This window comes from Pelodiscus sinensis, chromosome 1, assembly GCF_049634645.1.
Source record: "Pelodiscus sinensis isolate JC-2024 chromosome 1, ASM4963464v1, whole genome shotgun sequence".
Classification (NCBI taxonomy): domain Eukaryota; kingdom Metazoa; phylum Chordata; order Testudines; family Trionychidae; genus Pelodiscus; species Pelodiscus sinensis.
In genome coordinates, this window is record NC_134711.1 from 161,233,590 (window position 1) to 161,254,856 (window position 21,267).

The following is a 21,267-nucleotide window of genomic DNA, read 5'->3' on the forward strand; positions in this document are numbered from 1 at the left end:
TGTGGCAGGCTGCTGCTGGCTTAGGGCTGTCACAGCTCACATTGTAAATGGCATAAATGTTGGGTGACAGAACCAAATGTGTGTGGCATTGTTGTGAGTGTGTTTAGCCATCACAGCCATGAAAAATTAAGCATCTCTGCATAATGTGCACTTGTTCCTGGGATAGATTTGTTTCTTCAGACTATAAATCTCCCCTTTGGTCTACTCAGAGCCAGGTGGGCTACCTATTGTTCACATTACAGATAGGAAATCTGCCCTGACATAGAATTCCTGCATAATCTGGTTGCTCTGGGTACACAGTGGCTTGCGCATTCCAAGGAGTTGGGTAGAGATACAATGTAGTAGATGGCCACCCGAAGAGCAGCAGTTTCAGAAACTACTCCAAATATTTAAAAGTTAACCCTCTGAATGCCCAAAACCCACTAAACCCCATGAGCACTAAAATAGCTGTTGTGCTAGGCTCAGTTTTTCAAAATGTTTCCCTTTAAATGACTTACCAAGATCACACAGTAAGTCTGTAGCAGAGTCAACTTCTAAATCCCAGACCATCCGAATCCTGTCTAATGCTATAGCCACAAGTCCACCATTCAGCTCTATGGGAGTTTTATCTTCAGAAATACTGCAGGATTCATTTACTCTACTTAAAATATGCACCTATTTTTAAAATTTATAAGCACATATAAACTGAGGTAACTAATTGCAGTTTTCTCATTTTAACTAGCTTTTAAGAGCAGAACATGCAATCCCTTCTTAAATGCCAACCACCCTCAACTCTCAAACTTCAATAGGAAGTGTCCAGGATCATATTCATAGAGAAAGGACAATAGACTAGAATGTGAACAATACTGTAGAAAAATCAATTACTATACAAAAAGAACATGAGACAATTTTAAAACAACCAAATCTTTTAATTAGAAAGCAACAAACATGCAAATAGCAGGTATAGAAATTTATTTGAACCAATGTTTTTGCTCTAATGAAAGTTCTTTTTAAACATTGATCCAAGCTCCCATGTTTGCAGGTTAAGGAAAATATTGCACTTTGCATCTTCTAGCACCCCTCAGACATGGCAAAACGTTTTAAAAACATTTCTGCTTATTTTTACTTGCACACACTCCCAAAGTCATGCACACAGTCATTCAGAAACAAAATGTTAGGTTATCCAAAAGCAAAACCTTAAAATTGCACTAAAGCTCTGTAAGGAAAAATATAATTAATGTCTTATATAAATTCCGTAATGTCTAGGTGCTCGCATAGAAGAGCCAGTTACTCTTCATCTTCATTTTCATTCTCCTGACCAGACCCTTCTGATCTGTCACCCTCCAATCGGTCTGCAAGACACAATGATGATTTAATAAGGACACAACTTTAAAAGTAACTTTTCAGCTAACTTTTAGGATATAGTGCCATAACTGGCTATTACGCAAAGCACACTGCCTAGGTATCATGCTGTTGGAACCATCAGAAGTGCATAAGGTAGATTGACAGCACATACTAAATGGAAAAGTTGCAACAACACAAGAGAACAGGAACAGAAAAAGCAAAGGACTAGCAACTGTGAACACCATTGTGATGAACTAGGCAGCATTTCACTCATGGTCAGCCCAGAAGAGATGGGTTTTGCCACAGATTTAAAAAACAGATGGGAAATCAATGAAGTGAGCAACCTGTTTAAGAGAACTGGAACTGAAAGTGTATTTTAAAAAGCAGTTGTAACCAGAAACATTCATTAGTCAGAAAACTAGGGAAAATGCTCTCAGCCACTGTATGCATCAGAAAAGATATCTGAGTAATAGTTTAGAGAAAGAGTAAAATTAAATGGAGAAGCATGAGTGAGGGGGCTTGACTGGCTCAGTATATGCCACTTATTCAGTGTTCCTAGTCAATCACTTCTACAGTAAAACAGTATTTGTGCCAGCAATATCATTGCTAAAGCATGTAGCAGTTCTTTCCTTGGAACAAAATACACCAAGGAGCAAATTAAAAATGGACGAATAAATAATTAGCATCTAAAACACATATAGACACTCTTAAAAAGAAGAGAAACAAGCAGCATTTGAGGATGGTATGTAAATCTCACTACAAAAATTCAGTTTAAGTGACAATGCTACACCATTATTATGAATAGCTTAAATAGCTTGCACAGAAGCTACTGTGAAATTCTCCTACCTGCTCTTATGTGATTCAGCGATGCCAGCATTCGTAACATGAAAGAAGCAGGAACAGTAATTGTGTTTCTGGTCTCTTCCAGCATTAATTCATTACGAGTTATAACCTGTAGGGACAAAAAAAATTACTGATCAAAGCATCACTAACTACAGATTAACCCTGATGCAAAATCATTTGTATTTAATACAGTCGACTTCCAATAATCCGGCACCTTTGGGTCCTAGGTGGTGCTGGATTATCGGATATGCCGGAGTATCAGGAGGTACTCCGGCGGGAAGCTATTTCGGGTCTGCTGGGACTGGCACTGCGTCCAGGGGGTGGGCAGGGAATGGCGCAGCGAGGGGCAAACCCTCCACCGTTTTGCAGGAAGGCTCTGCTCCACCGCTTCCTCAAGTTCGCCGCTCGTCAGTTTCAGCAGTGACAGACTTGGGGAAGCGGCGGAACAGAGCTGCTGGGGTACTACTGGATTGGTCCCGCAGCGCCTACCCTCACCCCCCTGCTCAGCGATAACTACTGCAGTCTGGGGGGTGGGAAGCCTGCTCCCTTCCCAGAAACTCTCGGCGGCGGCATGGGGCTGAGTGTAGCCGGAACAGGGCAAATTCGGGGACTTAGCTCTCGCCCACTCTCCTCTGCTGCCATTTGCAGGCTGGTGGCTGGGTTTCCCCAGCTGGCCTGTCACCGGTGGCTGCGCAGGACTTCCCCCACCTTCCTGCAAAACAGCAGAGGGTTCGCCTCTCGCCGTCCCGTTCCCCGCCCACCCCTCAACCGGATGCAGTGCGGGTCCCGGCAGACCAGTCACAGGGGTATAATCCCCTTCTCCCCTTCCCTTTCCCAGCTGCGAGTGCTCATGGGGCTCAGAGCAGCTCCAACTGTCCAGCTGGCCAGAGCACTTCCGGGTTCCAGTTGGTGCCGGACTATTGGGAGTGCCAGACCACTGGATGCCGGACAATTGGAGTTTTACTGTATATAATTTCTAATACAGGCAGTTCCCGGGTTACGTACAAGATAGGGACTATAGGTTTGTTCTTAAGTTGAATTTGTATGTAAGTCGGAACTGGCTCCAGATTCAGCCGCTGCTGCTGAAACTGACCAGGGGCTGACTTCAGGAAGCTGGAGGCAGAACTGCTCTGCCCCCAGGTTCCTGGAATCAGCCACTGATCAGTTTCAACAGTGGCTGAATCTCGAGCCTGGGACAGAACAGCTGGGCTGCCAGGTAGGTCCCTGCAGGACCAACCCGGCAGCACCCCAGCTGCTCTACCCCAGAGTCCACAACAAAAGCCTGGTCTGCTGGGGGGGGTGGGGGCGCACTAGCTGCACCCCCCTCCCCCAGCAGACCAGGGACACGGGGAGCAAAGCCGCAGCAGCGGCGGGGTGCCGCGCCTCCCCGGCTTTGCTCTGGCAAAGCCTCAGAGGCGCGGGACCCCTCCGCCTCCCCGGCTTTGCTCCCGGTGTCTCTGGTCTGCTGGAGACGGTCCCCAGCAGACCAGGGGCACCCGGAGCAGCTTTTCTCGTTCCGGAGGTCGCGGTGGCGGGACTGCTGCGCTCTGGGCGGTCCCGCTGCCTGCGAGCTCCAGGTCGAGAAAGCCCCGTTCGTAAGTGCGGATCCGACATAAGTCGTATCCGCGTAACTCGGGGACCGTCTGTACACTGTGTCCAAAAATGCTCTACCGAGTTAAAAATTACAAAACAGTAGACCCTCACATATATTATAATTTGTGCTGTTGATTAGGCATGTCAATGCGTGGTCGACTACACGATTAACCGATAAACCTAGGCAGAGGGTGAAGGGGGTAGGCTGGAGCTGATACGCATGGGAAGCCGACTTTCAAGCCAGCTCCCTGTACATGTCAGCTTCGCGGCCCCGTCTTCTCACCCCTTGCTGTCTCCTACAGTGGTGGGGAGACAGGCAGAAGCCGGTGCTGGGGGGAGCCAGCTTAAAAGCCAGTTCCCCCCAGCACCTGCTCTGTGGTGCCACCTTCCACCACCACGCTGCTGCCTCTATCAGAAGCAATAGCACGGGGAGGGGAGAAGCAGAGGAGGCTGCCAAGAAGCAGCCTGTGGGGTGGGGGGGGGGGGGGTCCAAGCAGACAGAGGCTGCTCCACATCCCAAAGATCAGGTTTTGTCTATGGCAAGCCTGGGCTTGGGCCCCCCCATGGACAGGGGCTGCTGCCGCCCCACACTGCTGCTTCTGAATCAGGAGCAGCAGCGCAGGGTGGCAGGCAGCCGGTCTGTGTGGAAAGCTGGTTTTGAAAACAAACAGCAGTGCGGAGCTGTAGGGACTCCCCGGGAGTGGGGCCAGAACATACTGGCTGCCAGCCCCATCCTCGGGGACTACTGAATAGTTGTGCAACTGCTAATATTTTGTGTGGTTACATGACTATTCAATTACACTATATCTAACATCCCTACTGTAGATGTACTGTATTATAAGAAAAGTCAGTCTTAAGAGTAATTTTGTTTATCCAGATAGTATGGTAGTATTTATAATAAAACCATCACTGTGACAGCTGAGTGCCTCACAGAGATTGAGTACCACAGGAAATGAAAAAAATAAGTTTCAAGATGAGCTGTGAAGACAGAACTGATGAGATGAAGCAATATATGATGCTGCAGATGTCAATGACTTCAAAAAACAAAAGTGCACGCACCAACAATAGCTAAGAAAGTGGGAAGGTAGAGAAAGTACATTCCCCCTTCTACTCCCATACTCCTGAAAACCTTTGGAGAAAACTTAAGGGGCATGTGGAGTTACTGCACTACAAGTTCATTCACTATAAACAGCTCTCCTCTCCAACTGACTCCTGTGTTTCTAAAAACCAAGCTGATTCTCTTCATCCCACAAAAAACATTTCTTGTCCTTCTCACCTTACTATCAATTTCCAACACATTTTTCTGAATCTGTCTTGATTCTCTCTCAGCTTCTCTCATCCTACCGATCTCTTCATCCTCATCTGGCTCTTGATCTTAGGATACACTCTCTGGTATTGTAAACCTAAAAAAGGTCAGGTCTTAACCCCATTTCTTTCTCCCACTATAGCCCAATTGCTTTTATCCCCTTTGCCTCTTTAAATACAGTATTTCCACTGGCTCCTCTCTCACCCTCCCCCCACCCTGACTTCCTGGCAGCCTGTTCTCTCTCCTCTCTATTGTACTCAAACTACTGTTGCTAAAGATACCAAAGACCTACTCCTAACCAAGGCTAAGAATCCATTTTCATTTTATATTCACCAACCACTTTGACCATCAATCACTCCCTCCCTTTCAGCTTCAACTCACTCATTCTATCCTGGTTTTCCCCCCATCTCTCCAAATGCATCTTCGTCGCTCCAACACTATCCCTCAGGATTCTGCCATCTTTTCCTGCTAGGTGGTGATATCTCCCTTCATGGTTTCAGCTACTATATCCCTGTTGAAGTTTCCCAAATGTCCTCAATGACCTTTCCCCTACCATAGTGTCTTGGATTTCAGACATCTCATCTTCGATGCCCTCAACTAAATTTACGTAACAAAAACTGAACTCCTCAGCTTTCTTTTTAAGCTCCCACCTGTTCCTCAGATATATCAGTTTTTTAATTAATGTATTTGACGTAATAAACTTATAAAATTCTACAACTGGCAAAAATATGTTTTCTGGTTGGACTCAACATGCTTACAATTATTTTTCCATCACAAACAGATTTACCCCTAACCAAAAAGCTGCAATTTTGTTATTTAGCATGTTTCTTAAACATTATAATCAGAAACAGAATACTTTTTACATTTATATATGCTTATTACTCTGAAGGATCCTAAAGCACCTCACAAACTTAATGTGATATATAGACTATGATCCCTTTACCCACAAAGTTTGTGGTGGAACTTGACAAGTGCTTATCCATAGCAATAATACCAAATAGGTTAGCACAAAGTAAAGAATGCAAGTCAATTGAAACTGAAAGAGGCAAAATGTAATTATGCTATATGCAACCTGTTTAGGGTACTGAATCTGATAAAGGCTAGCACTTCCCAAACAAATATTTAATAAATTAGTAGGATCAAGATAATTTTTCTTTACTCCCTCATCCTCTAAATGGTACTTGGAACCAAATACTGCCCTCAAATGCACTCTGTTCCTATTGCAATCAGTGAGAGCTAATTAGAGCATATACTTTGGCCTTTGGCAGGACTGGCACAGAGCTCAGGAGCGACAGTATTTACTTTTGCAATGAGACTTTTATACTTATACAGAGAAGAAATTAAGGGATTCCTGGACCCCTGCACAAAAAGCAATTATTTAAAAAGAACATTAGAGGCAAATATTTAACTTTGCCCTATAGTGACAGTGAGGAGGAAAACACTGAAAAAAAAAACATTTAAAAACCATTTAATCAATCTACATCCAGCAGTCATGTGCACAGTAATAGCAGGACATTTCTACAGGAGAGAGTTAAGATTATTTGGGTGTCCTAAATAACACTGGCATACCTTAATGTGTTTGGATTTTTTTTACTTGGGTTGATAATGATTATTTTACATCTGTAAATTGCTGATATACACTCAGCCTTAATTCTATAATATGTAGTTTTGTACCTGGCAAGATTTAATAATATTTTAAATTATTAATAATAGACACTTGCTTCAGTATGTATATTATTTACCTCTTACTTTTTCAAACAATCACAGCCTCCTCCATTTCTGATTCCTACTATCTACCATTGTAATTTTGACTGTTCCTCCAATCTCTTATTTTTATTTATTTGTATAACTAAAATGTATTATTGACTTGTTTAAAAGTTAAAATTCCATTATTCAAGCTGTCTTCAGAGAAGACTTTGCTAGAAATAATAGCTGCAAGGTAAAAAGAAGGAAAGACTCTTACTTCATCGGCAAGTTTTCGGTTAAAAATCCTGGACTCTTCTAGTGGTGACCAGATTTTTATATCATAATCAATACCTGACGAGGCAAGAACTAGAAAATTAAATTTAAGAGAGTATTAGAAGAAAGTTCTAAATGAAATGCTTTTTTTCACCCACATTTCTAAGCATCTGAGCTGGAGTTTTTTGGAAGTGTTGCTGACATGCATCAATACATACATGTAGATGCACCACACTTCACTAGAAGTGCTTTAATTTTTTACCATATAACATATGTAACCCCCCATCCTGCAAACACATACATAGGAGTAATCTCATGGAGTTACAATCCTCTTTTTTCTTTGCTGGATTCCAGCTACACTCTAAATTTATGTGTCACAAAGAAAATAAATGCAAACCTTATATCCAGTCTTTTACATAGAATGCACATAATTTAAAACTAGATAGTAAATAAGCATCTGCTACTATTATTATGCTCTCTGATGATCTGAAAAGATTTAACAGGAAAGGCCTCAGAACCAGTAAAACAACGTGCAATGACAGAAGCAAACAGACCGCAAATTAATTCCACCATGTATTTTATGTAGAAATTTGAAATCTTTGATGCACTAGTTCCAAAAAACGTTAGGCACATTTACAAATAATTTTAAAACATTTAAAAGACTAAACCACCAAAATATACTGGAATGATCTGTCATCTGGGGAGGAGAATTAGTGCATTTCACTCTGGGGAAGCAGTGAGGCTTTCAGTAGAGGTAGATGGAGGCTTGCCTCAGAGCACTTGTCAATAATAGGAAGGCTAACCCTTAATGTTCATTTTCCATGGAAAGGACAGAAGACCACACTTGATTAAAAAAAAATAAATCAGGGAACGCTGTAGGTGTACTTTGGGAGAGCTTCTAATAGAGTGAGCCATTAGTCACAAATTTCAAATATATATACGACTGGGTGCTTATCCAAATGAAGAGACCTTCCCAATTACATTTCTGATATTAGTCAGGATGAAATACTTCAAAAATACAGCTGCTTGCAGTAATATGGTACTTTCTTTTCCACAACCGGCTGACACTCAGCACCCCAGGGTCGATGGGAACATTACAGTAATTTAAACTGTTCTGTCAATGTTTCATAAACCAAAGAATGATTCAATTAGAAATATTAGCAATGTTTCAGAACTATTTTCCCCCAGGCTAGTCTGTCCATCCTCAGAACGAGTATTTCCCCTCCCCCCAAAAAGCTTAATATCAATTTATCTCACTCAATGGAACTCCTATTAATCTAATTCATTTTCCCCTCGTCTATAGCTCTTCAGAACTCCCTCGCACAGAACCCGAGTCTGACACATGCTCTGCTCAAGACTCAAGTAGAACAAGCTGAAGCCAGATGCTAATATTCCTTTTCATGTTACTGTATTAGGGTGCATCTAAACAGCACCCTTCATTCAAAATAAGATACACAATTTGCATATCTTAATTCAAAACCAATTTTAAATAGCTTATTTTGAAATTTGGCATGTCTACACAGCGCCAAATTTCAAAATAATGTGCTATTTCGAGCCATCCCTTATCCCTCATGCAACGAGGTTTACTGGGATGGCAAAACAGCGAGCCTGTTATTTCGAAAAATATTTCAAAATAAGAGGTGGCTCGTGTAGATGCGGGGTAGCTATTTCGGGATACCTCCGGTATCCAGAAATATCTGTGCAGTGTAGACGTACCCTTAGATAGTGAGAGCTCTCTCACCAATGGCGTGGGAACCACTCTGTCATACTCATTGTGTGTGGTGAAAAGAGGGGAAAAGAATCCTGACCTCCTTTGGAAGTTATAGATCACCATTTTTGTTCTGACGAGTTGATGGGTATAACGGCCTTTAAGCAAACCTCACTATTACAGACAGACAGTAGCAGCATGTTGTATTTTATACAACTGAGGACATGTCTACACAGCAGCGTTATTTCAGAATAACTGATGTTATTTTGAAAAAACAAAGAGCGTGTCTACACTGCAAGGCATTATTTCAAAATAATGGCGAGATGGAAGACTTCTTACTCCAACTCCTGTAACCCATACTTCATGAGAAGCAAGGGAAGTCGAAGGAAGAGTGTTCTTTCTTCAGCTTCCTGCTGTAAAGACAGTACCAAAAGCCGAAATAAGCTATTTCAAATTCAGCTACTCAACTGATGTAGCTGAAGCTGCGTAGCTTAATTTGACTTTTGCCCTGCTCTGTAGACGTGCCCTGAGATGCAGCCCTCAGACCTCCTGGAAATTTAATAATGGGACACTTGGTTAGGCAAAGTATCGATGACTCATCTATAAAAGTTCCTGCTACAGGAACATATCAAGTGGAGATGGTCTTACTTGGGTCAAATGGATGTGGCTGTAGACAATTCACCACATGATTATCAGCTTCCAGCAGCATCAGATGCTCAGCAGTATGCCGATCCCAGATGAAGATATGGCCACAATCTGAACCACTCATTACAAAGTTAGAGCCCCAGAAATTGGCTTCCTTTATCTACAATAAAATTAATTACAAATATTTGTTATGACTTTTATGGATAATCTAGAAATAACTGATGCAGCGTATTAATTTTATAAACCATTTCCAGAGACCAAATTCCCACTTTCACAATAGCGCTGGACCTAATTTAAGGATTCTCCAAACAAAGTCATTTTTTTAAATTGAGACCTCTATGGAACCTGAGAATTAAACCCATACCTCCTCTCTCTAGCAGTTCTGATGAAATATTATCAAGAATCAGATGCTTTATCATTTTGACTGCAAGCATTGCTTCCTCTGGTATCTTGTTTGGTTCATTTTAGGATTAAGTTGGGAGTTGGAAGTTTCTAGAAACATCTGAGACTGAACAGGGGGAAGGATCGGCACAAGCTAGGAGGCTGCCTAGTTTATGAGAAAAGATAATTAAAATTACTACAGGCGGAACCTCTAAAAATCCAGGACTCTCTGGTCTGGCAACATCCGGTGGTCTGGCAGGATCACGAATATTGTTGGACCAGAGAGCCCCGGCTGGCCAGGTTCAGAAGCACAGCCTGGGCTGGGCTGGCGGTGGGGAGCCCAGCCCCAGTGGGGCCAGTGCAATGGAGAGCACAGCCCTGGCCAGGGCTGGTAGCAAGGAGTGCAGCCCCAGTCAGGGTTGGAGGTAGTAGGGTAGGGGGCCAGGAGTGCAGCTCTGGCCAGGGCTCAGCGGGAAGAGCAGCCTCAATTGGGGCTGGTGTGGTGCAGAAGCGCAGTTCTGGACAGGGCTAGCGATAGGGAGCTCAGACCCAGCCGGGGCTGAGTCAGCTGGGCACGCAGCCAAGGCTGGTGCTGTGGGGTGGTGGAGAAGAATGCAACCCTTGCCAGGGCTGGAGTAAGTGGGGCTGGCCCCTGTGCAGGGCTGGCATGGTGAGGGATGCAGCCTGGACCAGGCCTGGCACGGTGTGTGGCTGAAGGCAGTGGCAGGCAGCAGGGAGCACAACCCCTCCTGGAAGCACAGCCTACAGCAAGGTAGGAAGCCTTGACCTCCCCTCATCTGGCAAACTCTGTTCTTCAGGACCACTCAGGTCCCGAGAGTGCTGGGCAAAGGAGATTCAACCTGTAGTAGGGTAAGGAATTGCATATAACAAGTTTCTTGGAATACTAAGCTTAGCTAGCACGTTTTTGGTTTAATTTGGCTTTGTAAATACAATTGTAGTACAGGCAGACCCCGGGTTACGTCAATCCAACTTAAGTCGGACCCCTAGTTACGAATGGGGGAGGAGGGCACAGCTAGTGCGGGGTGCCTCACCCACTGTCGCCGCCTCTGGCGGTGTAAGGGGGCGCTTCCCCCCAGCAGACCAGGGAGACGCGGAGCGGCTTTTCTCGCCGTGGAGGACGCAGGCGGCGGGACCGCTGAGATGCGCCACGGTCCTGCCGCCCGCGTCCTCTGCGGTGAAAAAAGCCCCCCCCCCCCAGCAGACCAGGCTTTTCTCACCGACGCCTGGGGTAGAGAAGCTGAGGGGCTGCCGGGCTGGTCCCACAGCACCGAGGTGCGGCGCTACTGGACCAACCCAGCAGCATTCCAGCTGCTCTGCCCCAGGCATCCCCAAGTCAGCCGCTGCTGAAAGTGACCAGCGGCTGACTACAGGAAACCCGAGGCAGAGCTGCTCTGACTTGGGCATACCGAGGTGTGGCGCTGCAGGGACCTACCCAGCAGTGCCCCAGCTGCTCTGTCCCAAGCGTCCCCAAGAGCAGCTGGGGTGCTGCCGGGTTGGTCCCGCCGCGCCAAGGGTCGGCACTACCAGACCAACCCAGCAGCACTCCAGCTGCTCTGCCCCAGGCGTGTCCGATTTAGCTGCTGCTGGTCAGTTTCAACAGCGGCTGAATCTGGATGCCTGGGACAGAGCAGCTGAGGCGCTGCCGGGTTGGTCCCCGCAGCGCCGCACCTCGGCGCTGCAGGGACCAACCTGGCAGCACCCCAGCTGCTCTACCCCAGGTATCCCCAAGTCAGCTGCTGCTGAAACTGATAAGCGGCTGATTCCAGGAAGCCCGGGGCAAAGCAGGGCTTCCTGTAGTCAGCCGCTGGCCAGTTTCAGCAGCAGCTGAATCGGGGACACCTGGGGTACAATATGTACCAGGTCCGACTTACGTACAAATTCAACTTAAGAACAAACCTACAATCCCTATCTTGTACGTAACCCGGGGACTGCCTGTACTCTGTAACTGTAATTGCATGCCTTTTGATGAACTCATTACTTTTTTCTTTTGAAAAAAGTTTGATTATCAGTCAAAGTGTTGCCTACTTGTCATCTATCAAATAGACTTTCTGTAACTGACAAAATCTTAAACCTGAAAACTAAATTGTATTTTATTGCACACTGATCTTTAATAACTTAATATTAATTGGGAACATATCAACAAATTATACAAGGTTACACATGTTCAGACCCCATGGGGGAACAGAATCTTGTACCTAGTGGAATAATCTGTCCCAGTCCTTTAGAAACCCAATAGTGCATGGGCTGGAAAAAAAAGAAATTTTATCTACTGAGGGGTGGAAAGCTGAGATAGCTGTCAGGTGTAGAGTTGGAAGGAGGGAAAGGGGACTGCCAGAGTGCCTTAACTAGCTCTATGACTAGCTTAATCAGAAGAGCCATTCTGGAAGGTGTCACTGAAGCCACAAGAGATACCAAGGTTAAATATTTTTCATAGATCTTTTCTGCCTCATGTTCCAGAACAGAGGTCAACCTTCTCAGTAGATCTAGGTGCGCTCTGTAAAATTCTGGTGGCAGAGAGTCACTTACTGGTTCTAGTGATGAGGCAGAAGATTCATGAGATGCTGAAGTTATGACTGCTCTATGTCTCCAAGAGCTGCCCAAGTGATCTCTAGCAGCTTAATGCCAGTACCAGATCCTGGAGAATGTTGCTTGTGCCCTCATGGAAACTAACTGAGGTGAGTGAGAGAAAGCCCAAGCAGGAGGATCAAAAAGGCCACTGACATGGGCCTGGGATGCAGCTTTGACCAAGCCATTGCCCCCTTAAAAGGAGGCCACTGCAAGATCCATGGCCCTCAAGTGTCTGACAGAAGAGAAATGCAATACCTAGATCATGACACAAAAGATTGCATTTCTGAATTAGAGGAATATCACTCCAAGTCTTCTAATAACAGAGCAGCAGAGCCCTATGGAACCAGACAATCAGCCAGAAGTTAGGGATGGATGTACTAGGTATTTTGTTCCTGGCTTACCTCTCAGGCCATAGAAGGTTATAGTACTGTATACTCTTGAAGAGGTGAAGTAGAAACTCCAGGCACTGGTATTGGTTGGAAACCTTGCTGTACCACCAGGGATATAGATACTGAGAAGTAAACCATTATCTTGTAAGCTACATACAACTCTGGTGTCATTGGTACTGGTACTAATTCCTTTTCTTGGTGGTTTTCTATGAATGTTTCAGGGAATTGGCCTTGAAAGACCTGGCACTGGTTCTGAAGTCTATGATCCAATCTTCTTAAATGAAAACTTTGCTAGAGAGTCTCAGACCCTCCCCCAGAGCCCTAGTCTTTACGTGACTTCAGTACCAACGATCTAGCCAAACAGGGCACCGAACCTTTGGAAAGCTCTCTCACACATGGCACGAATGATAGAGAACAAGGTGCTATAGACATCTCTGATGGGACATGCCATACCAAAGCTGCAATACTCGGAGTCCATTTCAAACACAATGGCTTGGATAGTGGGCAAAGTGCTTACCGCCTTCATATTGACCTATAGAATGGAAAATGAAAAAGCCTGGATGCTCTATCCTCAGAGTAGGCTTAAATCCTTTATAGATGTGACACTTGTCGCTAATCTGGGACTTGCCCAAGGCACCTAGAGTGCAGGTTGCTAAGAGCATTGCCTTGCTACCCAGCTATCAGCCCAGAGAGCAAGGTATGGTTCTTATACTGGAATTTAGTTAAAAAACCCTAAAACTGAAAATTAATAATATTAACATTTATCTACACCACACTTACTTTACTACTAACTTCTAAGAAAAAACAGGCTGTCTACAAGGAGTGAAGGAAGAACTTGCTTCCAGCTAGAATCAAGTGCTTCAATAACTATCATTGGTGATGAGAAGGAACTAAAGAGGGTTGGAAGTGGCTCTGCCCTCTTAAACCCACACACAGTGTGGTATGTGACAACAGAGGCTGTATTGGTCAGTGAAAACAACATCTCTGACAACAGCGTCCATTGAAGGTATGTTCACACCCAATCACTTGAAGAACCACCTAGGAAACCTGAGTCAATGTTATGCAGGCTTAGGCTAAAGCACATTATGGAATGGCCGTGAGAAATATACATGATATCTTCTCTAAAATGCTAAATGTTGTGGTTACACAGCTAATATACAACAAGAAAGATCTTAAAGATGTTATACAATCCCTTTTTAGCAAGCATATGAGTGTAACAACTAAATTATTTTAGTCTAACATATCAATGCTTCCATTCTTAAAACAGGGCAGTATTTCTGTACCATTGTCCTGGAGTTCCGATGACCCTTATAAACCATCTTTATTAAAGGTCGTCTAATATTCAGGGTTTCCAATTCTTCCATCTCTTTCCTTTCTTTTCTTCTTCTGAAGAGTTCCTGAATCCGAGCAACAGCAGATCGCCTAGGAATCAGGTACAAAGAACATCATTGAAAGACCATCAGACAGAGACAGCCTGCACTGATACACCTTTTCAAAATAGCGTACTGAAACAACTACAAAGCACTATCAATTAGCTTAACCAGAGTACTCAAACACAATCTCCCTCCACAAATGTGGCAGATATCAACACTATTAAAATTGTTTGAAGTTACAGACTGAGTTTTTCCATTTTGGTTGAGAAAGGGAAGAACATGCAACACAGTGAAAAGGGCATGTTATTTTTTCATTCTCTTTAAATCATACAAACTCTAGAGCAATGGTGGGCAACCTGTGGCCCACTGAGGTTCTATGTGAGGCCCATGAGACACTTTGTTTACTGTTCCCCTCACGGAGGGTTACTAAATTCTGGTTCTCAGGTTTTTTTTCCCTGCAGGTGATACACAATTAAAACAAGGACATATGAAGTGAGGTGCATGCTGACTGTACACAACACTGACTATGTGAGTGGTATACTCCCTTTGTATCCAATCCAAGTGCTGCTATGATTCAAATGGCACACCCCACAAATTCTAGGTACACAAGTACAGTTAGCAAAACTACCCTATCTTGGGAGACCATCTTGGTTATGAATATCTTGCAGCCCACTAAGATGGAGGGCCACTCATATGGCCCACTCACTAGTCTAGGTTGCCCCTCACTGCTCTAAAAACAGGCAAAATTCACATTTAACTTTACTTTGCAATAGGATATTTTCCAAATCCTACAGAATTTCTCTCATCCCTTGTGTTAGCAAAAGTATTAACAGGTAAATATATAAAAACATATCTTTTTAATATAAAAGTTAGCTATTACCAAAGACACAGGTTAACCTTTAATTTTTATTACATTTTAACAGGCCTTAATCTCTTACTATTTCCTACTTTAGAATGAAGATCCTTTATCCAACAGTTTCTTGCCATTGTTTTTGCTATGACCAGACTGAGCAATAGGAAATGTTTAATAGTTCTGATTGGGAATCAGAAAGAAGAGTTAGATCCCAAGGCTTTAAAAAACCCAACGTGGTAGGAATCTACCCCTAATGCAGCAGCAGACCTCACAGAAATTTTTTTTTTCTGAAGTGAGCTAGGTGAAAACCGATAAAGCAGCTAGGTGAAACATCCTATTTTGTGGCTGCTGAACTCCAGGAAGTTACATCTTTGGTGATGCTATAGACATTCTTGGTGCTTGAGTTCTTCCGCTTGGTTCATCCTCCTGTCACCTGACCCCACCTTTGCAGCTTCCCATCTGCTCCATCTATAACCACTTTTACTTCCTGTAATTTGCTCATAGCACTTACTTTCTTCTCCATATGGTTGCTTCAATCCTGCTCAATGCCCTGAGTAGAACCAGAGTTTGATGGTCAATGTGGAATAGCAGTCACATAGGAAGTAGGTGGAGGTGATAATGGAATGTAACGGATTAAATTAGCCATGGCAGCAATTTTTGGTAGGCCACAGGCCCCAAGGAAAGAAAGCCACCACTAAACTAGTAACCTCCAATATGCCAGAAATGATGAGTCAATTTTTAGTCAATATTTCTTTAGATTGTTCTATAACATGGGTTTATTGCAGAAGGAAGTACGGTCTCTCGCACCTCAAGAGCTAATTACATACTCCATTACCAGAGCCAGTTGCTCCTGCCCCTGCCAATTAGTCATCAACTCTTCCACTTTAGTCTATAGATTTCGTTTTCAGTCTTACCATAAAACAAAGATGGAGAGAAAGCTTCAATGGATGAAGTCTCTGATTCTAAAGCTGAAAGTAAAGCTAAGAGGGCATAAGAGAAAATTGAATTTACTATAAAAAGTGCTTTAAAAAAAGCAGCTCATAAGTTAGACTGGTCTTTTATTATTAAAAAACTGGAAAAAATTAAACACATGATAGAAATTAGTGATGGAAAAGAATTGGAGTCTCTCAGTCTATCTAAAAATGAATTTCTGATTAAAAATTACATTAGGAAATGTATAAAGTCCCAGGAAATGGAAGCTTCCACCACTTTCTTAGGGAGACTCTTCTGAAATACAATACATTTTTATATTGAATTATTTTCCCTGGAAGTCAAGCTAAGTCATCTGTTTTATAATTGTATCCCATTGCTTCTTATTACATCCATCCTCCAATACTCAACTAAATAATTCCATCCACTTTTTAGTGTTTACACTTTTCAAATATTTGTAAATGTATAACATTATTCTTAAATGTACTGAATATCTAGATTATTCCCAAGAGATTAACAACGTTCTGTTCATTTGTCAACATCTATATAGAAAGAGAAATAATGGAGAGTTATGCTTTGCACACTTATGCAAAATATTTCTGGAACCTTACTTATAGCTACCAGGCTATACAAACATACACAAATATGATTTGCATACATACACACATTTGAAAAGATCAACTTTGCTATCCCAGAGAAACAAATAAGATGCATAGAACATCAGGTTGTCTCCCATTCTAGTACCATGCAGGCAAAAAGCAGTTTAGCTTTGGAAAGAAAAGATACCCAATTAGGACTACTTATTTCAAGTGAGTACCAACTATTATTTCAACTTCCACTTACCAGGATTTCTATCTATCAAGGTACACATTATATAATTGAAAATATCAATGCATAAGACACATGGACACTGTTATCCCTCAGTGTAAAAATAGATTAAGACAAAAGCCTGATTTTAAGGCTTTAGCAATCATGCACTTTTAATAACATAACACCCTAGCTATCACCACCAATGCATGGAGTATGGTTATGTAAAAGACTCAACACTTGGCATACTTGCAGATAAAACCTGCAATTTCAAAACTGAATGTTTAATATAAGGAAGAAAGGGTTAGTAGCTTAAAAAGCATCAAGACACCTGAATCCTATTAAACTCTGCCACTGTTTTACTGCATCTGAAGGGTAATGATACAAATATATTTCATAGGGACATCATGTGGTTTCTTTTACTAAGTGTTTAAATATCCTTGAATGGAAGATGCTCAAGAGCATGTGTACCAAAACCCCATCACATGTATGTTCTTAAAAGCACTCATTCTGTACCACTCCAGTTGAAAATACAGGCTGCACATCTCTAGTTCATTTTTGGGACCTGACCGGTGCCACACCAGAGAATTTGTCGAAGCACAGGAGGTCAATATTGTCTAGCAACCTTACCAACTGCTTATTGGGTTCTAAGACAACATTTATGGGTAAATTGGAGCTAAATAACAGAACACAGAGCCAGTACTGCTAGCTGTAAACAAACTTTATGGGACTATGGGAAACTTGGCTACACACATGATAAGTGGACATTCTGCTAACTAAAATCATGCCAGTCCACGGATGTCATCAGACTAGAGAGTTCAACCTGTACTAGCTAAAGTGACTGTATTAAGCTGTCCTTGACAACCCCCAAAGTATGAGTTTTATTATTCTTATTAGGCCCAAGAATGAATTACCTGTCTAGGCATGTATCACTGTAGTATCAATGCATTAAAATTTTTCCATTAAATGTAAATCCGAAGGAAAAAAAAACAGAACTCAAGAGCACGATACAGTTTATCTACAGCCAAGCTTCATATCTGCCCCAAAAGAAATTCTACAGCCACACAAAAAAGAACAACGGTGAAAGAAGAGAAAGAGAGAGTTACTCACCCTGTGCAGTAACGTCTGTTCTTCGAGATGTGTGTCCCCGAGGGTGCTCCACTCGAGATGCTGGGCTCGTCCTGGCGCCGCAAATGGAGAAACTTCCTTAGCAGTAGCCCTGCCAGCCCGCGCATGCGCTCCTGCTGTCTCGCACCATTCGAGCCGTTACAGCTGAGCGCAGGCTGGCTTGTCAGTTCCTCCCAACTGGAAGCATCTGAAAAATAAAACAGAAGCTCCGAAGCAGGGAGGAGGGTGAGGTGGAGCACCCACGGGGACACACATCTTGAAGAACAGATGTTACTACACAGGGTGAGTAACTCTCTTCTTCGTCGAGTAGTGTCCCCAAGGGTGCTCCACTAGAGGTGAGTACACAGCAGTGGTCCAACGCTATTTGTGTGCTTCGAACTTATGGTCTCTGCGCTGTGGCCAGGACTGCTTGCGCCACTGCTGAATCATTCTTCAATATTTTCGCAAGGGCATAGTGCCTGGCAAAGGTAAGAGCAGATGACCAAGTTGCTGCATGGCATATGTCCTGCAAGGGCACCCCCTAAGGTAAGCAGTGGATGCGGCCATGCCTCTGGTGGAATAAGCGCGAGGCCGTCCCGGTAAAGGTTCATGCCATAAGGCATAACAACGTGTGATGCAAGAGGTGATCAAGTTGGAAATATGTTGTGTGGAGAGCTGTTGGCCTTTTGAACGCTCTGCCGTAGCTACAAAAAGATGCCGAGACTTCCTGAAAGCGCATGTTCTATCCAGATAGAAGGCCAGTGCCAGTCTGACATTGAGACTATGTAAACGCGAGTCTTCTGGCGAAGAATGAGGTTTTGGATAGAATGTTGGCAAGCTTATGGGCTTGTTTATATGAAAGTTGAGTTTACACCTTCGGAAGGAAGGGGGGATGGACACGAAGCAGTACCCCCTGTTCAGGAAATAATGTGTACGGTGGGTCGACCTAAAGAGCTGCCAATTCACTAACTCGACATGCTAAAGTGATTGCCAGGAGGAATGACACTTTCATCATGAGCATGTGGAAGTCGCAAGTTGCTAACAGCTCAAAGGGAGGACGAGTTAGAGTTTCTAGTACCAGGGCTAAGTCCCACGGCTCCGGTGGAATTGTGTAGGTCGGGTACAGATTCCCGAGCCCCTTTAGGAATCTTTTAACTAACTGAGAGCAGGTCATTTCTGGTGGTTGAAGCCAGTTAGGAGCTACGCCGTGAGGTGCATGCGGTCGATGTCCAGATGCACCATTGTACCGTGCTGTTGAGACAGCAAGTCGAACCGTACCAGCAGGTGTTGTGGTCAAGTACCCGACATTCTCGACAATTGCGTCAGCCATGAAAATCACTGTTGCACCCTCCATCGCTATCTTCTCCAGCGCCCTTGGAATGAGGGGAAGAGGAGGAAATGCATAGAGTAGCTGGTGACAACCCCAATCGAGTAGGAAAGCATCTCCCAAGGAATTCATGCTGACGCCCGCTCGCGAACAATAACGATGACACTTTTTGTTGTGACGAGTGGCAAAGAGGTCTATACTCGGGAACCCCCAGAGATGGAAAAGATCGCAAACAATTTGGTTGTATAACTCCCACTCGTGTTGAGGAAGGAAGTGTCTGCTGAGGGCATCGGCGATGATATTGTCCTTGCCGTGAAGGTACGATGCGGTAAGGGTTATACGGTGACGGATTGTCCAGTTCCACAGCCGTACAGCCTCTGTGCAAAGGGGGCGTGAACGCGCATCGCCTTGCCTGTTGATATAGTGCATATATTGTCGGTGAGAATGTGGACTGCAAGACCTCGGATCCTGTGGAGGAAGTGCCTGCATGCATCGGATACCGCTCACAACTCAAGGAAATTTATGTGCTGAAGGGATTCCTGTGGTGTCCAGAGCCCCTGAACTTGATGTTGTAAATGGGCCCCCCAACCAATCAAGGAAGCATCCATTGTGATCTGCACTGAGGGCTTTTGTCCGTGGAAGGGGACCCCGATAGCAAATTTTTGGGATTGTCCCACCATGTTAGCGAAGTCCTGAAGTGTTTCGGAATAGATACTGTTTTGCCCGTGCTGTGTACCCCCGGTGTGTAAACAGTGAAAAGCCAATGCTGGAGGCTGCGCAGGTGAAGTCTTGCATGTGACACCACATATGTGGTGGCAGCCATATGTCTGAGCAGCTGTAGGCACATAAGTATGCGGGATCTGGGAGCAACTGACAGTCTGAACCAAATACTGAATCAACTCGAACCTTGTTGTGGGTAAGTATACTCTTGAGCTCAGTGCATCGAGCCTCGCACCAATAAATTCCAAGTCCTGACTCGGTGTCAGGGACGATTTGCCGAAGTTGATTATGAGGCCCAACGCCTTGAACACCGTCATGGTGGTGGTCACTGCCCATGTAGCCTCTTCGCAAGTAGGGGCCTTCAATAGGCAGTTGTCGAGATACGGGAAGATTGTGATATTGAGGCGTTGAAGGTAAGCAGCTACCACCACTAGGGTTTTGGAAAACACTTGTGGCGCTGCTGACAGACCGAAGGGTAACACTCAGTATTGGTAATGATCTGAACCCACTACAAAACGAAGGAATCACCTGTGGGCCGGATGAATTGCTATATGGAAATAGGCGTCCTGCAAGTCAAGGGACGCGAACCAATCCCCTTTGTCAAGAGCTGGAATGATAGAGGCTAACGTGACCATCTTGAATTTCTGTTTCCGCAAGTGACAATTGAGCCAGCGTAGGTCCAGGATAGGCCTCCAACCCCCTGACTTCTTCTGGGTGAGGAACTACCGAGAATAGAAACCTCTCCCCCAAAACTGAATGGGTATCCTCTCCACTGCTCCTATAGTAAGTAGTCAAGACACCTCTTGCCGTAGAAGCATCTCGTGAAAGGGGTCCCTGAAAAGGGGCGGGGAGGGTGGGGAGTGAGAGGGGATTGAGTTGAAAGGGATGGCATATCCTGAAACAACTGTGTCATTGACCCATCGGTCGGTGGAAATCAGACCAGCGATGTTGATAAGGCCTCAGCCGATGATGGAATAAAGCTAGCGGATTGTGTGAAGCTCCCGACAAAGGGGTGATGCGCAGTCCCTCAACTGATCCATCAAACTTGCTGTCGCCCCTGCTGGTGGCTGGACGCCTTGCTAGGCTGTTGTCTTCGTTTCTGTTGGCGTTGTCTTGGCCTCTGCTGCTCATATGGTTTGGCACGGAATATTGCGTAAGAGAAGGGTCTCTGTTTGTTATAGGGCGTATACCTCTTACGCTTATATGGAGATGCCCAGTCTGTCCCCCATGCTCCTTCACTACGGTAGCCCCAGCCGGCTTGTGGAGCTCCTTTGTGGGTGAACGAGCTGCATGAGTCTCGGAGGCAATGGAGGACGGCTCGCCTGCATCAGTCTGGAGGGCTTTATTGAATAAAATTACTCAGTCACATTTCACGATCACACCTGGCGCACGCTGTCAGTTTCATACAATGCAA

The 21,267-nt window shown here is 44.3% G+C and overlaps 1 protein-coding gene across 7 annotated transcripts in view; it reads right to left on the reverse strand.

The window, feature by feature from the left end:
* Positions 1–887: 887 nt before the first annotated feature.
* DCAF6 (DDB1 and CUL4 associated factor 6) overlaps positions 888–21,267 on the reverse strand; it is a 156,182-nt gene continuing 135,802 nt past the window's right edge. For all 7 annotated transcript variants that reach the window (XM_075909075.1, XM_075909054.1, XM_075909049.1 and 4 more), the window contains 5 exons: positions 14,020–14,158; positions 9,381–9,537; positions 7,029–7,117; positions 2,170–2,275; positions 888–1,331 (listed from right to left, as the gene is read on the reverse strand). In XM_075909075.1, coding sequence (XP_075765190.1) covers positions 1,267–1,331; positions 2,170–2,275; positions 7,029–7,117; positions 9,381–9,537; positions 14,020–14,158 — 556 coding nt within the window. In that variant the 3' untranslated portion in view covers positions 888–1,266. The remainder of the gene's footprint in view (positions 1,332–2,169; positions 2,276–7,028; positions 7,118–9,380; positions 9,538–14,019; positions 14,159–21,267) is intronic.